Source organism: Triplophysa dalaica, chromosome 21, assembly GCF_015846415.1.
Source record: "Triplophysa dalaica isolate WHDGS20190420 chromosome 21, ASM1584641v1, whole genome shotgun sequence".
In the NCBI taxonomy this organism is placed as follows: domain Eukaryota; kingdom Metazoa; phylum Chordata; class Actinopteri; order Cypriniformes; family Nemacheilidae; genus Triplophysa; species Triplophysa dalaica.
This window is the reverse complement of record NC_079562.1, coordinates 7,679,430-7,698,916: the sequence shown is the minus strand read 5'-3', so window position 1 is coordinate 7,698,916 and position 19,487 is coordinate 7,679,430. Positions and strand designations below refer to the sequence as shown.

Genomic DNA, 19,487 nt, shown 5'->3' with positions numbered 1-19,487 from the left:
GTCGAATCATTCACGTCTTTTCATATTAACAAACATTAAAAGCCATTATTATGTAAGATATGTTAAAATGTTAATAACAAGAATATTGATTCATGTATAATGGGCATTATTTAAAGAGTTAGCTAAAGTGTCACATTTTGGATTTTTTTACAAATATGACTCGACAGTTCTATGTAACATGGCTAAATTGTCGACATGGCAATTGTCATCTCAAAATATCATAATGACCAGCGTCATGAATGTAACAGCACTGACAACGACATAACTGCTTTGTTTTGATTGGATGTTATTATGACATCCCAAAGCTTCAGTTGTTTTCCGTAGAACTTGGATAGTCGCGTGCGTTTGTTTAATGTTTGATTTTGGCAGGATGGGCTTAAGTGAAGTTGCACGAAATACAATCCTAAGTATAATCAATTTTCCATTAAATTCCGTTTCACATAATGATCGATTGGCTGCGGTAAACTATTGAGACAACTCATGAATACACAGTCAAATATCTGTCACAATATAAACCCCCAAGTTATACAGAACAGTTCATTCCACATAGGGGTTTATATAAATAACTGAAACTATAAATAACTAAATCTTGGAAACGACGTTGAACATGACAAAATATGAAAGAATTGATGATTTTATTCGTAAAAATATTTTTTGTACTAGGAATGTAAACCGAAGCTTCAATAACAGTGGTAATTGGGTACAATAGTATATCAAGAAATACCAAGAACGAGATTTTAAGACACTGGCCTGGTTTAGAATGGGACTGATGTAATGGATTGGCATCCTTCTGTAAAAATATTCATTAAATAGCGACATCGTGTTGAATTATCTTAGTCTTAAGAAACATACCAAAATGAATAATTTAAATAACCGTCATATTACTTACAAGTATTCAATATACGCTTAGTAAACAGTGTCCATTTGAAATATTGCGATTCTCAACCACGAGGGGGCACTATAATTCAACACACGACATTTCATACACGTATGGGGTCAAGTTAGAAAAAATTGGAACAACTTTATTAAGGCCCACTTGTTTTTCAAGTTGTCAAAATAAATTATAATACAAGGAACGACTGCTCTAAAACATCATAAAATGTATATTACTTACTTATAATAATAAACCACAATCCACTCCATCCCTTTACAAACATTTCAATAGTAATAGTAGTACAAGGTGTTGCCTGCACGGCCTGAGGCAATTTAAGGCAGTAATACAGAATAAAAAAATCATCAACAGTGGCTTGTTCAATCTAGAGACGCTGCATTATTGAGAAATGTATATCAGATTATTTTGGTGCTGGTTGAGTTGTTTGTCTGATCAACTTAAGGTTCAACGACCCCTCAGTCTTTAAATTCTCAATGAAACACAGAAATTGAGATTATTAGATAAATTCCCAACACAACAATTAATTTGGAATTTGTCTTCACTTTGCACCCTTTAAATAAACTAAACTACACATCCAGACAAGCAGTGACAAAGTTGATTTCAAACTGAATTAACACTGGCACATTGTTAATACAAGCAAAAAACAATTATTGAATTATTATTAGGATTAATATACACTGTGCTGGACATATTAGTTAGTTTGTTAGGCAGATTATAATTATAGTGGCTAATAAAAATTAAAATAAGTGCATTTATTCTTTCATGCCTGCATTTCATCATGTTCAATTACACATGTAGTCTTTGAAGTTTTGTACGTTTATTATCCCCTTTCTTATATAAAGTTTTACAGTAACAGTTGCTAGAGTTTGGTATTTTTACTTGTCCATGACAACTGATATATCCATGTATAAAGTGATTTTTTTTTGCCATGTACAATGTAGTTTTTAGAAGTAAACTCTGCACACTTTGCCGTTTATATCCTTCCTTATACAGTGTTAAACGCAAATCCACTTCTGTAATCCCATCTTTAAAATCGAAAAGTTCAGTTAAAACACATTCAAGTAGGCTTTAGTGTTTGGTCCAAACAATAAGCATAGAGAGCTTATGTGAATGCATCATATTTTTTCATTTGGAAGATATTTTATAGCTCTCATTGTCTCCTTTGGCTTGTTAACTTATCAGCATGCAATCCTGTAAAATGAGCGCAGATGTAAACAAGCCACGGATGCAAACGAAGGATCCACATCATCAAAAGATCTGTAGTAGACTGTAAACCCAGTGCTGGATTCATTACACTGGTTCTGTGGGGAGTTGAGGTGGCTTATCCTCATACATTGGCGGAGGGGTGAGTGGTTCAATGGTCACCACCCCACCTTGTGCGGGACTTTGGATATTAAGACGAACGTCCTTCATATGGAGTTTCTCTGACTTGATTCTGCGCACTCTGAGGGGTCTAAGGATGCGGCTGGCCCTGCTGCCACTGCGTGCTGGCTGGGAGCTGGGGACTGCGGGCTGGGGTCCGGGGGTTGGAGCCTCCTGGCCATTACCTCCACTTGGTTGCTGGCCATCGTTTTCAACAGCGGCGATCAGATCTTCATACGACGGCAGCTGGTAGCTCTGTCTCAAGTTGCTTTGCCTAATTGGGTACTGTCCACTGGTGACCGCTTCCTCATAGGTTGGTACATCTAAACTGGGATTTGGCTCTTCGTTTGATCTGTTTAAAAGAGAAATAATGTGAGTTTCATACAGGTCAAGCCCCCTCATAATTTAAAGTTTAATAACAAGAGTGCAGAACACTACTCACGCCTCATGCTCACGGCCCACATAGTTAGGACTGCGTACGCCTGCAGTTTCAGACTGTCTCCTGCGCTTTTTGTTTCTCACCCCCAAACATAAAGCGAGAAGCAACATGGCTATTCCAACTCCCACCAGCACATAAGCAACTGATGTCGTCTTTCCATCTTCACCTTTTCCATTGTTCAGACCCGGGGCTGTACCATTTTGCGACTGTACCACGTCAGAAGGGACTATCGTCCACACAATCATGACAGCTCCAAGTGCCACCAAGCCCAAACCCAGCGCACAGAGAGCATACTGGGACCCTGAGCTATTGCCCTCATTGGTGGGTGAACGCCTACTTCCCGAACACAGAGGCTGCCCACTGGAGCACATAGCTTTAAATGCTCCGCTTGAATCCACTTACTCTAAAAGCAGTCCAAATGTGGAAGATGGGAGCAACACTGTCACATACAAGAAAAAAAAGAGGCAAACATGGTAAACATTTCAATGACAAGGAAATACTTCCTGGAAATGGCTGGGAACGAGGCCCAAGATTTAAAAGAAAAGCCTCTTCTTTGGCACAGTGCCATTCTGAAAGTAAAAAAAACTCAGGAACCGAGCATTCCAGCATTTCATGGAAATGATAACCATGTTTAGGCATTGTATAACATTTAATTTAAAAAAATGATGTCGCTTTTAAAATTGAAATCATGTTGAACCTTCCGAGTTAGTATTCATCATCATGTAAATGAGAATGTACAGTTTAGTTGTTGTGCATCTTGTGTAAAATTGATAAAGAAAATCTCAAAAGCTCCACATCCAGAATGTCTCACTCATTTGTGGATAATAATGTGTCAACATCTTTCGAACATTCTCTAACAGAGGAGAATAAAACCTACATAAAGCATCTATTGCATACCTGATGTGCATATTTTGCTCTTTATTATTATGTGACAAGTATCATAATCTCACCATCCTGCATAGTTCTTATTAAGAACTTCTTTATATCAATAACTTACAACAAATGTCCTTAATAATAAATTGTAAGATTCATCAGGAAGCATATTAGAGCAAACGCAAACCTTTAGGAGTTGAAAGTGAAAGAACTTCTTATTAGAAAAAATCTTTGTCCCTACTGAGATTCATCAGAAGGACACCAGTTATATTTAGCCTATTTTTTTAAAATAATCACCTAAAATTGTTCCAGAGGGTAGGTTCAGAGGTACGCTGCAGTACACTATCTGTTGCCATAACAACAAAGCATTGTTCACTTGTGAATGTGGGCACACCACTGTGCTCAGAATAAAAATTAGTTGGGGGTCCATTTTGTTAGCAAATGGCCAATGATCAATTACCAAAATTGCTCACAGTATCAAGTTTATTTATTTTGGGCATTCTCTAATTATGCTTTCTCTTGCATTTTAATACTTTGTTATTGGACGTGAAAATGCAGACTTCAGTCCTGATCTACTTTTTCAGGTGACATTATTAGTGAGTTTTTTAATGTTACTCAGGTAGCCACTAAAAGAAACTGTAAGTGCAAGCACTGTGTGACCTTTCACAATGACTCATCTGCACGTGGGTGTAACACATTTCAAGTGGAAGAGTAAATGGTCAGATACGTATTTAAAACGTAGCTGAAAAGGTCAACACAACCGATTCATGATAGTTTCTATTCGCGAAATTAAGCGAGATCAAAAGAGGGTCAAGGTGAGCATACGCTCAGCAGGTACAGTAGCGAGATTGACAAAGAATATGTATTGCCATCGCAAGGTTAAGAAAGACTTGCACATGAAGGGCACTAATATAACAGGTTTGCCACCCAACATGATATGACTTGAACGTCAAAATGCGCACACAAATCATAAGTGACCTACATTTGATAATCACGACTAAAATGAGTTTTGTTCCAAGTGATTCTAATCAGTATAATCTGCTCTCCTGGAAAGAGATGCTAGGAGCGACTGCTTTGTGTTGCGCACAGACGTAGCATCTTAAATGAAAGCTATATTTTAATCATATGTAGCTCTGGGTGCGTGACACGTTTATGGGTCAATGAGTGCAAAGGACATTAAATTGTGCTCAAAACAAAAGGAACATAAAATAGGGAAACACGACAAAAGATCAGGAAGGGCTGTCTAAATACAAAGAGCAACACATGCCTGTTCTGAAGTAAACAGACACAGAAGCACAGATTACTAAATACTCCCGACTAAACATACCCACCATGACACTAGACCTTTTGACCTTTTCTTATCTTAAATAATCAATGACAGAATCCTCTCAGATTCCCACAATAACTCCATTGTAATTTTCATTGGTTAAAAATATCGCTAGTTTTTCTATTTATACAAGTAGATAACCACTGTGTTGTATGGTAAAAAAACTAAACACAAACGAAATAACATTGTGGCTACAGCTGGGTAACAGTAACAAAACGTAAATGTGTCTTATGGTGCGAGATTTAGAAAAAAAAAATCTATGTTATGATATGTTATATTATTAATATGACTAATATATTTTTAACAGTTAATCTTCCAAATGCCAACTACCCAGTTATTGTTAATAAAATAAACCTTGAATTTGTAACACTGTAAAAAACACATCCTGAAAGCTTTTTAACAGTTTCAATTAAATATCATTACAAATTAAAAGTCGTGACAATAACTTTAGTAACTATGGTAATCAGGCGGTTACTTTCCATAGTAAGTCGGGCAACAGCCACTCGGATCGTATTTTTACAGTTTTCAATGTCATTGCTTACATTACAAAATACCTTTAAAAGATTAATTCATATTACTTGACGTCCTACTGTTATGACTGACGAGTTTTTTTTTTTTTGCGCAACAAAATAAAAACCGAAATTAAGTCAACGTATATCGTTAGTAAAACTGTTCACTGTCCCCTCAAAACAAGACAATGAACGTTAGACATTAAAAAACAAATTACCGACAAAACGTTAAGTTTAGAAACAGTCAAAAGCGTGGCGAATTTAAGTAAACTCGCTGCATTTATTCACCCAGAACGAACAGGTAAGTTAACGTTAACGTAAGATACGTAACGTTACATCCAGTATCTGACGTTAACGTTAGATCAGAGAGGAAGAAACTGAATGACATCCACGATTTAAATCAAACAAACGACACACATTTCCCAAGAGCGTCTATTGTTGGATATTGCAAACAAATCCAAATCGAGTTTCACCAACGAAGACAAATAACCGCGAGAACACGGTTAAACTAAAACTTTACGGCCTGTCCTCACCTTCCGTTCAATGCCCGCCGCACCTTCTTTCAAGAAAGTACCTGAGGCAGGTGTCGCTCTCAGCCGCAGGTGAACTGCTGTCCTCTGGAACCTTTCATTCATTTAAGAAGGAAATGTAACGTAAAACGGTATCATTTATTTCAAAACGAGTCTGCTTCAGCTGTTTTTGAGCTTAAACAGAGACAGGAACTTTGTTCAAAAGAAGCTCGAGCGCTGCCTATCAGTCGTAAAAGGGTTAAGCATGATGCATGGTCCTAAAGCACGTCGGGTTTGACGTCACCGTTCTCAACATTTTTTACAGGGTATGGTTGTGTTTGCTTTTTCTATAACTAGAAAGTTATGTTTAAACTTTTTAACGTTATATACGTTTTTTTTATATTTACAATATTAAACATTACGTTTTCTATTTGGAAAAACAAGTTTGTCAATAAAAGATTCACAGAAAGTAAATGTTTGCATAAACTTGAATTTGACTAAACCTTGTTTTAGCAGTTCATAAAATAAGTAGGCTATATAATGCAGTCAACAAGATACTCCAATATATGTAGATTCTTTTATTTGCTATATAACAGATTATTGTGTCAATGACACATGAAATATATATACTGATGTTTCTCAAAAGTACATGTTCACTAATGCCACAAGGTACAATAATATCAAAATGAGCGATTGCAAAACCCACATTAAAAATACACACGCAACTGCTTTTTTCTTTAGCTGTGTCCCATCATTTCACAGTGCTGGTATGGTATGCAAGTCATATTTTCTATATCCATATACAAATTTTGTGTCAAATCCCAAAAGAAATAGATGAATCAGAGCTTTTACAATTTTAAATGGCTCCCTAAACTCTCTGTAAGTCGCTTTGGATAAAAGCGTCTGCTAAATGACTAAATGTAAATGATTTCTGATGAGCTCGAAAAGAATGATCGGTTGAATTTGTGAAAGACAGTCATTATTTAAGTTATATAACTTGTATATCCATGACAAGAGGGTGTTTGCATCAGAATCCTGTTACACGTTAAGCTGCAAAACTTGTTTTGCTTAAATTGCCTTGTGGCTCCTTTTGGATTGCTTGGGAAAACACAGCTGCAGAATGTGCAATGCGTGCACTGCATTGGCTTTATTAAATACTGCAAATTACTTTTCCCTACATTCATTCTGATCATTCCTTACATAGCATATCAAAAGCTTTCTCTTTGCATTTCCTCATTGTTCATTTGTTCATGATAGTCACTGTACAATGAATATACTGTATATGTTTATAAATTCCACTAAACAAATTAAATTGCATGCATGGTAAGTCTGAGCTTGGAAACCACAACAAGGAAATAAGGAGAAAAATTATGATTTTCCTTAATTTCCCTTAAGTTTTCTTTATTATATGAGTCTCCGTAATGTTCTGTCTATAACACATATTATTGACAATAAAGTGACTGTTGCTTTAATTTGTTCTATGGAAAGGAAACTTTAAAGAAACACTAACATCTTTACAGATGTCGACAGATGTCCTTAAACAAGCAGAAGACTTTGCTAAGGCATTCAAAACAATTTACTCCACTATTTTCACTCTCCAGTGTTTTGCCGTGACTTTAAACAAGCCCGATGTTGTGATGACCTTGATGCATGGAATGGACATCTGAACATGTGGTATCGGTTTTCAATACAGTCATGACTGTATCCTCAAAAATCAGCGTTGAATCAAGTTTTATGTTACAAAATATCTACTTGTTTAATGCAACTTGTCTGTAAGACTTAAGTGCTCAGTTGTGATTTTTTGCCTGTGCAAATTCGTGCAAATGAGCAATTTTTAAATCACTTTTTACAAATAAGCAAGCTCATTTGGTCCATTTAGTGGTTAGGGGTCTGGAGGTCATTCTTTATACTTCATCAGTCGCCATCAGACATTGGTTATTTCTATGCTTGAGTAAGCATGCATAGGACTGCCCTTGGTCCTTTGCAAGATCTTGATGCGTTCCTCTCTGGGTGGTGAACCGCAGCATTGAAAACCCAGGTCTCGCCCACCGGCAACCAACGGGTTGAATCTCAAAGGACTCTGGGGAAACATTGGAAAAGTAATTTATCCCTGTACAAAACAGTAACACCGTATTTATCTTTATTTGTGTCAGCACAGTCCATACTATACCTTGCCAGCTTTCTGCCTGGGAGAAAACCCTTCCTGAGTTTTGCGACAATTTGACACAGGAGAATGTGTCGGAGTTCCCTCTTTCCTATTATCCTGAACTTGATTGGTCCTGTAGGCCATAAAAACTCAGTCACGCGCTTTCAGAATCAATACGGTGCCTGTTAATGTTTTTCTGGACGATACGGATGTGTAACATTGCTCTTTGATGTACCTTGTGATTTGTTATACGGGCAGTTTAACAGTTGTGCCTGAACAGCACAAAGATTTAAAGCCTGTTTGAAGGCAGATGACTATCACCCTAATAGCTATCAATTGCAATGTATCTTGTGTTTTATGGCGCTTGACAGTAATAAATCCTTATGAGTATGCTGAAATGAAACTGCACAGACCTTGCCGGATTAAGCAGTACTTTCATCTCCTCATACAAATGACGATGGATCATGTGTTTATTGTTTGGGATGTCGAGAGCCTTGGCCATGCTGTCTGCGCTGAAGGTCGGATCGAGAACCATCAGAGCACCGTGGATGCCACTGTTTTGAAGGCTTTCTGCATATTCCTGCGTTAATAATAACAAAAAATCTAATTAAACACTTGGATGTACTAGAGGAGAGTTCAAACAATTTAAAGTAAGGATGGATATTCATAAATATACAGTACAATTGTTTCAAAAAGTGTTGTGTGTAATTTTTTAGAGGGTCTATTGACAGAAATGCAATATATAATACATAACTATGTCTTCAGAGGTGTATAAAGATCTAACATAATCAAGCGTTATGTTTTTATTACCTTAGAATGAGCTATTTCTATCTACATATACCGCGGGTCCCTTTGCATGGAATTCGCCATGTTGTTGTTTCTACAGTAGCCCTAAACATACTAACTTCTCCACAGAGCCTCTTTCGTAAATACGTTATCTCCTTCAGCAAAGAAATGTAAACATGATGACATCTTAGTCCTCTGTTAGCCTCCGTGCTTCGAAAGCAAAGGGGATTCGCAACCTCACCACTACATACCACTAGATTTCCTACTCTGGACCTTTAACGTTCGGTCAGGTCACAACAGATCACAAAACAAGTCAATGTAAAGAAAAGCGACATTTCACCTTTGGTTTACCTACCTTAAGATCAATATCTCTGATCCATTTAATGACACGGTGACTGGTCCACACCACCGGATCCAGATCTCGGTTTTCACACTGAGCGCGACGGGCCTGAATCGCCTGCAGAGATGTTATAACAACAACACAAAGCGATTGATACAAGACATGCTTACAGTCTGGATGTGTATAGAAAGATTTAAGAAAAGATGTTTCTTACCTCTTTGTCAAAGCTGAGCATTTGCAGAAGCTGAATGGCAGACAGAATGCTTGTTACGTGGAACTTATTGGTTATGTTGAAGATGCTCTCCATGTCTTTTCGTGTGAGTGAGTTCAGTACTCTGCCATCCACCAGCTGGTTGTGGAACACCTGCGAGTACTGCGGGAGCCCGATGTCACTCAGCCAGCATTTAGACACCCAATGATGGTCCATATCAGCAGCTTTGGAAAGCCTGAGGTAAACAAATAGAGCGACATTAAATAACAGAGTTCATGTTAGTGTTTCTTTAGCTCAATTGGTTATTAGTTTGTTTCCAAACATACTGACAAAAAAATAAGGTATTGGATGAAATTGGATGTTGGATAAGTGTTTTGAATATATTATGTTCATGTATGAATTTTACAGATGTACATATGTTTTCTGCTGTATAGTTAAACACTTGAATATACCTCTATGTAAATTATATGTTGATTTATGGCTTATAATATCAGATTTCTAACAAGGCGAGCATCAAACATGCTCTATTCTGTTTCTGACAACTGAATGTGTATGTGGCTTCTAACCCTCGTCCATTCTCTGCCTCTCGATAGTCCTCGATAGCTAGACGGAGCTTTCTGCGGTGCATGGGGCTGTTGATGCCCAATCCCAGCTCCAGATCTTCATCGGTCAAGCCCAGTAACACCTGCAACAGGAAGTAGTTGGCTGTGACATCATCAGCACACCAGCTGAACAGACCACAGTTTAATCCTTTCAGAGCGGGGAGAGTAAATGTCATTATGGCTTTGACTATTAATCATTAACTTGTTTTATGTTAGGACGCATAGGAGGTATCAGGAAATACTATAATAAAGTCCAGCATTAAAAAAACAATGCTGGGTATTTAATTTGTCTTATCTGATTCTTGCTACAAGCTGTGCTTTTACCTTCCCACTCTTGACATTTTCAGAGCAGGCACGAATGTACATGGGCATTGCCATGACAACCTCCAGCCAGGCCTGCACAGTGACCGCCTTCCACAGAGACATGGGCTTGCTGCGGGTAAGCTCCGCCTGCTGTAGCCGTTCTAGCTGCTCCTCGCCATCCGATTGGCTGGGATGAGACTGGCTATCTGAGTCTGGATTGGTCAGGAGGGGCGGGAATAGGAACAAGTTTGAGGGGTTCAGAGCAAAACAAAAAATGCCTTACATAATCTGCCCAAAAATATCTTTTAGAGAAACCATCCACCTCCATATCCTTGTTTAATTTCAGTGCAGTAAAAAAACACTCCTTCAATGATTCATAACTTTATTGAAAGAACTGACAGGTGCGATAAGACCTGCGGTCAAGATTGACATGGCTTATCTGTTGTAATATAACACACAGACTATCTCTGGAGTATAACCGCTTCCTCACAGTTACCACAGACCAACTTACCGTGTCAAACTAATTTAGAATAACTAAAAGAAGCATTTTGGCATTCTTTTTTAGTATTTTATGCAATACTAGGAAATCAAAGCTGTTTATTGCAGTGACAGCTTTCATGTCCTAACCAGATTATTTGGAAGGTAAGAACTCTAAATTAAAAAAAAATCATTATAGTTTCTTACATACAGTCAAGTCTGGGACCCCCTTAGAACATAGAGGATTTAAAATCTCAAATCAATCTGAAAAGATGCCAGGAAGCATTAGGATTAAATATAAAAAAAAGAAAACGCTATGACTTAAGAAATATTTAAACATTCAGAACTATTTATAGAAAAATGAAATAAGTGTGTGGACTGACTAAATTTTTGATTTGTTTATATGAAAGATTTCCTAGCTTCTGTTGAATCACACCAGACAATCTTTGGAACATTCTCACATCATGCTGGGATAACATGAATCATCAAGTTTTGCACAAACTGCATTGCATGCTGTCATCAAGGCAAAAGGGGGACATAGCAAACCCAAGACATTCTGAAATGTATGCACATTTTCTTATCAAACTTCTCACTCAAAAAGAGACACTGATATTATAGTTTATAATGGGTAAAAAAACTGTTCTTTCAGGAATTTTGATAGAACATACACATACACATGGAGAGTGACAGTTTTGGAGCCCACCGTACATTTCTTATAAACGTTTCTTTAAGATTTTTACATTTGGTGTTAACACAGATCAATGACGTGGTGCGTTGTGACACAACTTTAATATATCAAGTAATAATTAAAAAGATATTCCACCAAAAAAAATGAAATTTCCGTCACCATTTACTCACCCTCAAGTGGTTCCAAACCTGTATAAATCTTTTTATTCTTTTGTACGCAAAAATATTTTTGAAAAAATAAGCAAGTGTAATTTCTGTGACATAGTTGAAATTTTGAATTATTGTTTATTTTTTTGTTCTGTTGAACACAAAATGATATCATTTGAAGAGTTTAGGAAAGCATTTCTGGGGCACTTTTGATTGCAATTTAACTTTTCCTACGATGGTAGTCAATGATGTCCCAGAAATGTCAGTTGCTAACATTTTTCCAAATATTTTTCTGTGTGTTCAACAAAACAAAGAAACGTATAAAGGTTTTGAACAACTTGGTCTTGGGAGTACTGACAGAATTTTCAATTTTCGGGTGAGTATCCCTTAGTCCACACCTCAGTATTTTCTCATGTGTGCCAGCAGATGGAGCCCTATACTCTGAATGAGCGCGTGCTGCTGCTGTGACGTCATCCAGAAAGAGCCGCTTCAAATGAATCAAGCACCGTAAAACATGCTCATTTTCCTCTTTTTAGTTTTTAGCATTGAAGTGTGCTTGGGCAAGTATAAAAGAACATAAGCTTTCCTGAAGCTCAGTGGTAAGAGCATTGCGTTAACAACACAAGGTTGTTGGTTCGATTCCAGGGGATTGCAAATACCTATGTGATAAAGCAATGTAAGTCGCTTTGGATAAAAGCGTCTGCAAAATGCATAAATGTAAATGTAAGCGCCATAAATTGTGTTAATCTTTCATCTTCATTCATTCAAGGCTTCATAATAAAGTGATGAGAAGTGGGGCAGAAGATCTTGGCCCTATTCCAGATGTGACATCCATCAGCTCTCGGAAACAATGCTCTGATCATATTCTGCTTTCATATAAATTCATTTAAATTAATACTTTTATCACCTACAACTTATGATACTTTGTACCATATACAATGAGGCCCAAAGTTCTGAGATTTGGATTTCGAAAGTTAAAGCATTTCGAAATTATTAAAGTTATTGACATAAAATAAAAACTATTTAGAACTTTAGTTCACTAAATAAGCAAGTTTGTGACAAAAAATGTCTTGTTTTAATTGGACCACACACAATGCTGTTTGGATCGTTTGGATCAAACCATGCTGGGATAACAGGTCATTGCATGTGTTAGTGCTGCCATTAAAGCAAACATGCCAAATTTTGGAAACATTCTACAATTTAACTCTTCCAATTATGTAAACACTATAATTTACAATGAAACGACTAGTTTAAAAGTAAAAAAAAGCAAAATGTTGGACTGCCGCATTATTTCTTTATGTGTATTTTTTTAGTTACACCCTTAAAAAAAAAAATCAGTTGGGAGTCATGAGATGATGTTTTGGATCGAAGTGCACATGACACACTTGTTCCAGTTCACAGAGTTCAGATGGGTTATGGATGTATTGGGTTTGGGGTATTCTCATCCACTGAGGTAAGACGATGTTAGGACACATGTTAACACAGATGGTGGGTAATTGCAAATATGGAGTAGTGCAGGGTCACCCCAAACCACGGCATACCCAGAACGAGAGGGTTAAGAGGATTTCATTCAATGAACTCACGCATACACACACAGGGTCAAGAAGAAAGGCACATGAATGTTGGGTTATGTGTTTTTATTTTAAAATAGGTTTCATTTGACTTTTTAAATCATATTCGTCTCCAGAACGTTAAGAGCTTCTGACTGTAAATTCGAAGACAGTTTCATTGAAATGACCTCCTTCCTAATCTTTAAATAAAGTTATTTAATAGATTTAATCTTATATCTGACATAATCTATACTTTACAAACTTTACAACATAAACTCATTAGAGTGACATGAGGAAGAAGGTCAATTTAATTTAAAATCAAAACAAAAAATAAACAAAAATCAGTGCCACCAGGATGCAAAGGAAAGTTTGCAACGGAAAGGAATGTATGTCAGCGAGACAAGAGTTATGACATCATTGGTTTCAACATTAATGGAAAAGGATGATATGGAAGCAGGGTGTGTTATGAGATCTGTCGCAGACGTTCTGTATACACATGTGTGAGCAGAAACATTTGAATATTCCTGTATGTTCTGCAGAGCAAGGTGTATTAAATGAAGCGACCTCCGCTATAAACCTTTGGCACTTTGTTGATGTACAGTAAGGTCCACATGAGGTTCAGCACCCTTTTTTTGGGGGGAAAATACAGTATATTCCAGAACCGTGTGTTGTTTTCAAGTCAACAGTCTGGGTTAACAAAGACATCCCCCGACCGACATGCTCAGCTCCAAATCAGCATAATTCTTTATGGGTTGTAAAAAATATACGTAGTATTTTTTAAATGGAATATTGTCTAATAAATAATGCTACATTTCTTTAAACAAAAATTGGGCCGAGATTTCAGCACACGTCTGAGCTACATTTAAGATTTAATCACATCAGAGTGTGCAAAAACAAATCAGACACGGCCAGCTTAATACATAAAACGTAACTTCAGTCCAATTATAGTTTAAGTGGAAAAAACTGGATTTATGCAGACGCCTTTCTCAAAAAATTAGTTTGAGAGGATTTCTATACAAAGTTGTCAATCCCCAGTGCAATCTTGCAAAAAGCAATGCTTAATAAAATATTTCCTCACTTTCAAATCATTTCTGTTTGTTGGCAAAGTGTAGCCTCAAGTAAACAAAAAATGTGCTTGCAACTATAATACATCTGAGGTGTACAGCCAAGACAAACATTACAAATCCAATCCCACTTGATTTTCCTTAGATAAAGTTTACCATCATACAGAATTTTATGACAGAGGCGGGGCCGATGGACAGAGCAGTATGCTATATGAAGACAGCCTGGAGCCGTGAGCGCATGATAAAAGCATTCATGAAAAAGATGCATTCCACATAAAAACATCAGCAACACAAGGTGCACAAGAGTTCCTATTTACATATGCTCAGCAGTAATTCAAGTTTCCAGTTGATAAAAAAGAGACATACATTACCACAAATAAAGCATTAGAACAGCATCAACATATTCACACGCAAATGATCCCATCTATATATTTATATGCATGTAAACATATGTATATATGCATACATATATAAATATATATTTCATTTACATAGATGTTTTTTAAGTGTCGTTATGTACATATCAGGGAAACAGCAGTTCTTCCGCTTTCTGCGTTTTTCATTGGGAATACATTTGAAGGCACACACAAATGCGTATACACTCGCGCGCACGCACACACATCCGGTCATACATGCAGACACCCACGCACGCACGTCACTATCACCAGTCAGCATCCTCCTCTATATAGTAATCAGGGGTGGAAGTACCATCAAACAGGCCCGGATCCAAGGACTTGCGTTGAGATTTACCCCGGGCGAACACTCGAGACAGTGAACCGAGAGTCATCTTTTCCTTCTTCTTCTTACGCTTCTGGTCCTCGAGGTCCTCCATGGACTGAACGGAGAACAGGGCAGAGAAAGAAAGAGGGAGGAGAAGAGAGAATGGAAATAATGGTGGACACAGGGAAAAGGTAAGTCATGTTTTATAATTAGAAACCGTATCATTGATGAGGAATATCTGCACCTCTCATCAGCACCGCTTCAGGTTCAAGCTTCAAAAATGTTTACAAAATGTTCTAAAAGCCTGTTACGCTGTTTGATTTTGATAAAACTGATTGTTAAGGTCCTGAATGCTGATTGGTCAGTATAACTTTTTAAAGGGACAGTTCATCCAGAAATGAAAAGGCTGTCATTATTTACTCATCATCATCAAACACAAAAGAAGATATTTTTAAGAATTATGAAAACCCAACGACAGCAGCACCCATTCACTTCTATTGAACCGACACAAAAGCAATGCAAGTCAATGGGTACCCTTGTTGTTTGGTTTCAAAAATTCTTCAAAATCTTTTGTGTTTTACAGAGAAATAAAAGTCATTCAGGTTTGAAATGAAACGACAAGAGGGTAAGTAAATGATGACAGAATTTAAAATTTGGGGTGTGCTATCACTTTACATTTACATTTAGTCATTTGGCAGACGCTTTTATCCAAAGCGACTTACAGTGCACTTATTACAGGGACAATCCCCCTGGAGCAACATGGAGTAAAGTGTCTTGCTCAAGGACACACTGGTGGTGGGATCGAACCAGCAACCTTTGATTTACCAGTTCAGTGGTTTAACCCACTAGACCACCATCTCCAACTTGAACTTATCTGTGTAACTTCTTTCAGTTTAAACTTATTAGCAGTGCCTTAAATAAACCCATTTACTTCATTCCGGCTAATTCTCACGGGTATAAACGCTACCCATTGATTTATCTCCATTACCCTGAAGCCATGCTAATGAGCAGCGCAGGGAGTGAATATATCAGAAGAGTAAAGGTGGAGAAGATAAAAAAAACAAGTTGGGAAGGCTGATTACTTGGTCGGGGGTGCCAGGCAGCTCTTACATTGCAGAGAGAATGAGTCCTGTGTCGGGGCGAGTTGACGTCGCTCGGGGTGGACGAGCGGTCGCCGTCGGCTGCCGAGGCGTCTGAGATGATGGAGGGCTGCCGGGAGTGACAGGGGCTGACCCTTAATGCAGCTGTGGAGGTTAAAGAAAGCGGCGTGTCTTATAGATGGTTTCAAAGCAACAACATAAACTAATTTCACTGCGCATCCGTTTGTGGACTGCCCTTAAAGTTGGCATGAGTAACATAAGTAGCGATAATGATGTGCACGGATAAATAACTTATGATAAATACTTCACTGCTGTGTAAAACAATTAGTATGATCATTTTTAATTTCATGCCGTCTTTAACTTCCAACAAACAATAGTGTGCCTGTAGATTATTTCTGATAACAAGCAAAAGAAACCGTGAAGAACCGTTACTCGGCTAAAGTTGCCTCTCCAATATTTTGAATTTAGATTGCGATACCAAGCTCAACCACTAGATGTCCCATAATGTTCTTTAAATGCATCAAAACCACATGACCCATTCAACAAATTGTTTATGTAATAAAATTAACAAACAACTAAATTCAACAAATAATTTATTTTATACAATTATTATACAATTCAATTGAGTAAAATATAAATAATTTTATTAAAAGACACTAGCCAGACCGATAAACGACCACAAGACTGGAAGTTAACTGCAGTCTAGGCGCGCACATCCAATGAAACGGTCTATGCAGTCGTGTAGACCCGATGCTGGCGTGTATGTGCACGTGACCGTACCTTGCCTGTCCGCGGGGTGTGAATGGTACAGGGTCTGTTGACTCTGTCTAATGGCTGCCGTCAGGGGAAGATCTGCCTGCATCACCCACTCCTGACTGCCGTTCACCACGGGCTCTGACGGCATGGCCAGAGAGTGACGCTTTGGCACGTCTTTAGTGAGGGTGACCAGAGACTGCTTTGCCTGAGGATGTAGAAAAACACAACACATGTTGTGATGCCTGTATGAATAAAAACTACTATGCAACTATAGACCGTAGAAGTAACAAAGCTAACACCGGTTGTGTGTAAATGACAATATGTGATGTTGTTATGACAACCAGTGCCTCATTTTCAGCTGTGCATGAAAGATTAACTGAAAATACATGACTCTCAAAGTTTTTAGCATTTGGTACGATCCCATTTGGATTTAATGACTTGAGCTGGCATGAACTCCACGGCTTTATGCAAAACCTGATGATCTATGTTATCCCAGCAGGATTCAGAGCGTTCCAAAGAGCATCTCATAAGGCTCAACGAAACTTTGATCAATAAACTACAAATAGACTATTTTTTCATACTCACAGAATAACCCAGATCTATCAGTCTTTATCATAACACCCAGATAAAAACAGTTGTTTTAAAATTCCGGGTCATTATCTGACATGTGTGTATTGTATACGGTATGTAGTGATGGTAAGGAGTAATGATGCTATTAACACCCTGTTGACAGCCATGTGCCTCTTCACGGGAATTTGTGTTTGACTGCATGTAACTACACGCATGAATGCTGTTCTGCCAATCCGGCGAATGTTTTTAAAACTGCACCAGTTGGGTTTCATGCTCCATCTGTGCTTATGAATCCTTACTGATAAATGTCAATCTGATACATCTGCAGGACAACTTAAAGACTTCAAACCGACAGCAGAGGATCAGATAAGCCCAGATAAGTGTGTATGGCTTTGAGAAAGAAATGAGATGGTATCTCACCATTGTGAGCTCTGCCTCCAGCTCTTTGATTCGGTTTTCCTTCATGTCTATCTGTGAGCGCAAGCTGCAGGCTTGTTCGTTGGCTTCTTTGGTCTGCCTGCGCAGGTCCCATTTCTCTCTTTCCAGCATGTCCTTCTCTTTAGCCAACGCTTTTACCGCGTCCTCGCTCTCCTGCAGAACAATACATGGTCAGCAGGTCTGTCTTGCGTGCGTGCACACACACACTCTTGTTCTCATAACTCCAGAAACTGTGTATCTATATTCTATACATTATCTTGCACAAAAAACTTTATTGTTTACAATATTTATTTAAAGGGACACTAGTTGTATTTCTGGAAATGTTTGTGGCCTAAATCAGTTGTTTCTCAAACTTTTTCGTTGTGAGGCCCCTTTTTCGCGTGATAAAGATTTAAAAACTTAAACATTGAATTTTACTACAACCAAAAACATATTTAGAAATACAATGCTGGAACATCAATAATTTTGATTGGCAGGATAATTTTTCTAATGTTTGTTAGCATTAAATGTATGATACATTTCTATATTTCATCAAATGCCACAAAATCTGTGCCCCCCTGGATCCATCTTGGGGCCACCCCAGTTTGAGAACCACTGCCCTAAATAATATATTGAGTAATTTTATATCACAACAGTTATTTTATTCAATATTTTTAGAACATTTTTGAACTACTGGTATAGTCTGGCTATACACAAAGCATATTTTAACAGAATAAATTATTGAAGACAATTCCAGTAATAGTGAATGTCACCTTTCTATGCTGGTCGTAGTTTCTGATGAAATCTCTCAGCTGTTCCTCTCGGCTCTCCAGTGTTGTGTATAGCTGCTGCATCTGATTCACCAGATCAGCTTTCTCAGCCTTTAACCTCTTCCGATCCCCCTTCATAGCTTCACACAAACACACATACATATTCACATTCATTAGAAGAACAAAACATCTGAAGATCACGAGATACGTATCTGCTTGTGCAGTGGAGAACACATATTTTCTTAATGGAACAGTTCACCTTGAAAATGTAAATTTTGTCATTTACTTACCCTCTCGTCATCTTAAACCTGCGTGATATTCTTTCTTCTGCAAAACACAAATGAAAATATTTTGAAAAATGTTGGTAACCAAAACCGTTGGTCTCCATGGACTTCAACCGTACAGACACAAAACTATTGCAAGTCAAAGGGACCAACGGTTTTCTGTTACCAACATTTTTCGTCTTTTGTGTTCTGAAGAAGAAAGTCATAGCGGTTTGAAATGACAAGAGGGTGAGTAAATGAAGACTGAAGTTTCTTTTCGAAACTTTTCCTTTAAATCAGAATTTACAGCTCCTTTTTAACTACACTCCCAGTCAAAATTTCTTTAATTCATAATGATTTGCTCATTTGTTCTTATCTTGTTTTACAGTATGCATGAATAAACATAATTTTGATCAAATCATTTTGATAAAAAATACATATTTCATGCGTATTATGAAAACAATTCCTGTAAAAAACAAATGGATCTAGTTTAAATATGTTAAACATGCAAAACATAACAATTTCACAGGAAAACAACATTTGTTTGCCATATGCAGACCATTGCAGTGTACCGGCTTACAGATACAGGCTTTGTGCCCTGGAATAACATGTTAACATGTCGTGCATTGACCACTGTTTGTCTGTTTGTCCATCAGATAAGAAAAGT

At 37.6% G+C, this 19,487-nt stretch overlaps 2 protein-coding genes across 5 annotated transcripts in view; both read right to left on the bottom strand.

The window, feature by feature from the left end:
- Positions 1–996: 996 nt before the first annotated feature.
- tmem51b (transmembrane protein 51b) lies at positions 997–6,162 on the bottom strand. The gene is made up of 3 exons (XM_056735669.1): positions 5,936–6,162; positions 2,697–3,132; positions 997–2,606 (listed from the first exon to the last, which is right to left on the bottom strand). Exons 2-3 carry the CDS (start codon positions 3,062–3,064, stop codon positions 2,183–2,185), a joined length of 792 nt encoding a protein of 263 aa, XP_056591647.1. The 5' UTR covers positions 3,065–3,132; positions 5,936–6,162; the 3' UTR covers positions 997–2,182.
- Positions 6,163–6,547: 385 nt separating this feature from the next.
- kaznb (kazrin, periplakin interacting protein b) overlaps positions 6,548–19,487 on the bottom strand; it is a 119,443-nt gene continuing 106,503 nt past the window's right edge. For 2 of the 4 annotated variants that reach the window (XM_056734835.1, XM_056734834.1), the window contains 12 exons: positions 18,561–18,697; positions 17,791–17,961; positions 16,825–17,005; positions 16,055–16,188; positions 14,933–15,059; positions 10,321–10,511; positions 9,961–10,079; positions 9,398–9,629; positions 9,199–9,300; positions 8,471–8,637; positions 8,082–8,190; positions 6,548–7,991 (listed from right to left, as the gene is read on the bottom strand). In XM_056734835.1, the coding sequence (XP_056590813.1) occupies positions 7,836–7,991; positions 8,082–8,190; positions 8,471–8,637; positions 9,199–9,300; positions 9,398–9,629; positions 9,961–10,079; positions 10,321–10,511; positions 14,933–15,059; positions 16,055–16,188; positions 16,825–17,005; positions 17,791–17,961; positions 18,561–18,697 (1,826 nt within the window). In that variant the 3' untranslated portion in view covers positions 6,548–7,835. The remainder of the gene's footprint in view (positions 7,992–8,081; positions 8,191–8,470; positions 8,638–9,198; positions 9,301–9,397; positions 9,630–9,960; positions 10,080–10,320; positions 10,512–14,932; positions 15,060–16,054; positions 16,189–16,824; positions 17,006–17,790; positions 17,962–18,560; positions 18,698–19,487) is intronic. The other 2 variants (XM_056734836.1, XM_056734837.1) reach the window with 1 other exon arrangement.